The 5,084-nt window shown below is 41.2% G+C and overlaps 1 protein-coding gene across 1 annotated transcript; it reads left to right on the top strand.

The window, feature by feature from the left end:
* The first annotated feature begins 1,674 nt into the window (after positions 1-1,674).
* Positions 1,675-4,416, top strand: LOC140855543 (protein PAT1 homolog). Its single transcript, XM_073251483.1, is given in 2 exon segments — positions 1,675-3,420; positions 3,423-4,416. Coding segments are annotated over 2 exon segments (2,067 nt in total). The 5' UTR covers positions 1,675-1,694; the 3' UTR covers positions 3,764-4,416.
* Positions 4,417-5,084: the final 668 nt, after the last annotated feature.

Below are 5,084 nucleotides of genomic sequence, written 5' to 3'. Positions count from 1 at the left end.
ACCTATTTTGAGTCCCAAAAGATGAAATTTTGACTCAATTTAACCATTTACGGGCTAGCCCAAAGTTTTAGATCTAGAAAAAAATACCTAATTTCAAAAAAAGATTATCTCAATGAAGCATCGCGTGACCAAGTTATTGCCTCGTGAAGTTTAGCGTGCGATTTGGCTTCTTAATGTAATGAATCTTGCTCCTGAATTTTGTCTAGCTCTACTCGTAGTGGCCATTTTGACCGATATGGGTATCCACATGTGAAAAATCAGTGGGAATTGAGGAAAAAGACATGTGGATAGTGTGTTATGGCTGGATGTGGGATGCAGTGGAGCTGTTAACCAGCTTGGGCTGCTGGGCTTAGGCCTGGCCATGGCCCTTAAGCAGCCCTTGTGTGCACGGACTTGCACATGGACATAAATAAAGTTACATTTAGCATCTGTGCATCATAAAAGTTAATATTTTTTTCATACAATACTTTGCAGGTTTATCTCTAATTGGGTTTATGTTGGGAAACCGTTTTGCTTGATATTAACGTGACTAACTTTTATTGCGAAGTTTCTTCTGCTTCACTCAACACTGGTGGAGAAGAGGTTTCATGACTCTACAAATGGATGGGGATATATATAGATGCAACTATGTCATGATTAGAGGGGATACATCAGTGGAGAGTTGTTTAAATATTGTGATATTGCTGTACATTTGTGATGTTCCTGGGACATTGCAATAGTCAATTTTCAGAAGCACTTGGTTTTGATAGACTTTTAAATGATAGTGGGATAGTAGGGATTAGGGGTTTTGACTGCTTGATCTCCAAGTTTTGACCATTTTTTTGAAATTTGTGGTAATCTACATATGGTAACATTTTTGCTACTTGAGTAGTGCAAGTCTTTGTGTGGTGTTTGTGATGAATAATTTTGATCCATATAACCTTGAAACAAGGGGTTTGGAATTGATGAATAGATGTAACATTTATCTGATGAGGTGGTTCAAATGTCATCTATTATATATTATCCTTTTGTTTCAGAAAATTTGTGGAGTTTTTGTTATTTACTTATTGTTTATCTGTTTGTTTTAACTGCAAAAGAACTTGAATGAAAACATGCTTGCAAGCTAAGAACTTGGTTGATCTTTTTCTAGTGAGAAGGGTTTAATTGAGGATTGGCAAATTAAGAAGTGAAAAATTCTTGATTGGGTAGCGATGCCCCTTTGTGGGCCATTTCTTTTTTATACTCTGTCTGTATTCAGTATTCGAACCCAAAAAATTCATAAAAAAGTAAAATTCTTGCAGGAAGGAAAAGGGAGCTTAAATTCGCTGGTCATATGTTTGGTGGTGGGGGTTGGAGGCAGAGGAGGTCTTTTGTCTTGTAATGTTGGATGGGCGAACCTTTGGTGTATAGGAGAATGACTCTGGCTTTTGCAAATATCATATGAAAAGCATCTTTTAGACTTTTATATCGACACTGTTGGATGCTTCACAACACAAATAATGTTCTATACAAAGTGAACATGCCCCCTTTTTCTCTATGCATGCGCATGTGTGTGTGTGTGTGTGTGTGTCTGTGTGAAATATGCAATTCTTAATTTACTTTTGTGTTTGTGAAATGTTATTGATTAATAATGCATCTGTTAAGATAAATTATTTTTTCCTTCTGGTTGCTGAATGTTTTAATTTGTATCTACAGGCTCTTCAACTGCAGACTGGATGCAGGAGGCAGATTTTTCAAACTGGATTGATGAGAATATATTAGATGCTGAACATTTTCAGGATGGTAAACGATGGTGGTCACAACCACGTCCTTCGTCATCTCGTCTTTCAGAATCAAAATCCCTGTATAGAACATCCTCATATCCTCAACAACAGCCACAACAACACTCCAGTGAACCAATTCTTACACCTAAATCATCTTTCACATCCTACCCTCCACCTGGTGGACGATCTCATATTTCACCAAACCTCACACGTCATGCAAGCATTCCATCCCTAACTGCTGGGCTTCAGATGACTCCTCCAAATCTCTCACCTTTTTCTGGTCCACAACATCATTTGGCAGGACTAATGCATGGATTGCATTATGGTGGAAACATGTCTCAATTTGCCTCTCCAGGCCTCTCTTTTAATAACCGGCCGCAGCATCACTGGTTAAATCAAGCCAGCCTATTTGCAGGGGAACATCCAAATCTGCTGCCTAACTTCCTACAGCAACATTTGCCACAGCCAAATGGCTCAGTGCCTTCACAACTACTTCTGCAGCAGCAACAGCAGAGAGTGCAACAGGTCCAACCATGTCTGCCTCATTTTTCTCGCTTGCAGTCTCCCTTAGTCAGCTCCCATCCTCCGGAAATAATGAATAAGCTTGATGCAGTTCTTGGTATATCTGACTTGAGAGACCAGAGATCTAAACCATCACAAAGAGGAAAACAGAACATGCGGTTTCCTCAACAATCTTCTGATACCAGCAGCCAGAAGGGTGACAATGGGTGGCCACAGTTTAGGTCCAAGTACATGTCAGCTGAAGAGATTGAAAGCATTTTGAGAATGCAGAACGCTGCAACTCACAGCAATGATCCATATATAGATGATTACTATCACCAAGCTTGTCTTGCAAAAAAGTCTGCTGGTTCAAGGCTGAAGAACCATTTCTGTCCAACATTTATTCGAGATCTGCCTTCTCGGGCAAGAGCTAATAATGAGACACATGCATTTCTTCAGGTTGATGCACTTGGGAGGGTTGCATTTTCATCCATTCGTAGGCCTCGCCCTCTCCTTGAAGTTGATCTGCCTTCAGCCTCAGGTGATGGCGTCCATGAACAGAAATCTTCAGTAAAGCCCCTTGAACAAGAGACGATGCTGGCAGCTAGAATCACCATTGAAGATGGTCTTTGCCTCCTCCTTGATATAGATGATATTGACCGGATGTTACAGTTTAGCCAACCACAAGATGGTGGCTTCCAGCTGAGACGGAGGAGACAAGTCCTTTTGGAAGGCCTTGCAGCATCTCTTCAGCTCGTTGATCCACTTGGCCCAGTTAAGGCTGGTCACTCAGGTGGGCTTGCCCCAAAAGATGATCTTGTGTTTCTTCGCCTAGCATCTCTTCCTAAGGGCCGGAAGCTTCTGTCACGCTACCTTCAGCTTCTTATTCCTGGCAGCGAGCTCACTCGGATAGTCTGTATGGCCGTTTTCCGGCACCTACGTTTTCTATTTGGTGGTTTGCCATCAGATTCTAGTGCAGCAGAAACAACAATAAATCTTGCCAAGACTGTTTCTTCATGTGTATGCAGTATGGAGCTAAGTGCACTCAGTGCTTGCCTTGCAGCTGTCGTTTGCTCATCTGAACAGCCACCTCTTCGCCCACTTGGGAGTTCAGCTGGTGATGGAGCATCGATGATTTTAAAATCTGTTCTCGACAGAGCAACAGACCTTTTGACAGACCCCATGCTACAAGCAACTACAGCATGTCTAACCGAGCTCTTTGGCAAGCATCATTTGATGCCTTTTTTGGGCTTCTTACCAAGTATTGTCTGAGTAAATATGACAGTATATTGCAAATGTTGCTCATGCAGGCACTTGACACTTCAATCATTGGGTCTGAAGCTGCCAGAGCTATAAGCAGGGAGATGCCTGTGGAGCTGCTACGTGCGAGCCTGCCTCATACAAATGAGCACCAGCGCAAGATGTTGCTTGATTTTGCTCAGAGATCCATGCCTGTAACTGGTTTTAGCGTCCATGGAAGTGGCAGTGGTCCTGTGACCTCGGAATCAGTTCCCGGCTAATGCACCTGGAAAAATAAACAGTTTAATAACAGCATGCTGTATGCGAATTATCCTTACATTTCTACATACCACACATTTGTGCACCCCCGCCAAGAACTGAAGCATGGTGGTGGCATGTGGAACATAAGCAAAGGAGGGCGTGAATATGTGGAAATCAGGTAAAATGCTCATAGCTTTTCTTTCCCTGATTTTATTGGATCATCATTTCAACTTTTACTGCCCTGGTGAATGTTAGTAGTCCCTGCATGTATGTATCCTGTAAGTGCATCGTGGGAGTTGCAACTGGAAGTTTCTTTCTTCTGGGGAGCTTAATTTTGGTGCTCTGTGTTGGAACTCCAGACAAATGTAGTGGGAATATAAGTTGTACAGGTTCTGTTACTGGCAGCCTTCCTTTGTCTCTGTTCTTTTGAAAGAGATGGGAAGTATGCACAAGGTAGTTCTTTTACGCATGCTTTGGTTGGAGAGAGAGAGAGAGAGAGCTTCTCTTAGCTTGTGTAGACTGGACCCATGGTTGTCACGTGCACTTATCATCTGCAAGGTTTGTTTCTTGGCCTTCTGTTTTTCCTCATTTCATCTAATGAATGTAGCCTCCAAACTTCAAGCTCTGGATATTCAACTTTATTTTAGCGTGGAAGCAACATGTATTATTTCAAGTTGTTTGTTCTGATTGGTTAGCCCCTTTTTGCTTTAACGGTCAAGTAGTTCTTTATACCCGCTGATATTCAGTGGGGTCCCATAGGATCAGATTTTGTTGAAGTATTTGGTGGCTTTTTACTGTTGCAGCGAGGATGAACATATTTAGAGGGTGTTTCTTGGTGCAACAATAAGATTGTTTTATTGTGACTTGGAGGTCATGGATGGGAAATACAGAAAATCTGTGTATGCTACGGTAAAACTGCTTGCATTTGTTTTTCCCAAGGCCCTGCAATGGTAGGAGTTTTGGCGCTAGATTTTTTTTTTTTTTAATGTGCAGTCTGTTTAATTTCTTTCCATGGGGATAATATGATGTGAGCATATTGCTAAATAAGCTCTTTGAAATGGAAAATTAGATTCAATTTAATTATCTAGACGTATCCGTCGTATAACTGTGTATGGCGAATGCATTTCAAAAATATGCTGAAAAACTAAGCTTATACATGCAGTTTTTGTTTTAAAAAACGATGGAATCCAACAAGCATGTGTTGATCATCAATACGAATCCTTTTGAGCTTTCTTGTTGTTCAATTGGCCATCCTTGATGATAACTATCTCGCTAGCTGTTGTAAAAGCTTGCCAAACATCATATTGTCCTCTAAAGACCATCTAGCTATTGTTGATTTGT

This window comes from Elaeis guineensis, chromosome 2 (assembly GCF_000442705.2).
Source record: "Elaeis guineensis isolate ETL-2024a chromosome 2, EG11, whole genome shotgun sequence".
NCBI lineage: Eukaryota > Viridiplantae > Streptophyta > Magnoliopsida > Arecales > Arecaceae > Elaeis > Elaeis guineensis.
The sequence above is the reverse complement of the archived record's forward strand: the minus strand, read 5'-3'. Positions and strand labels throughout refer to the sequence as shown.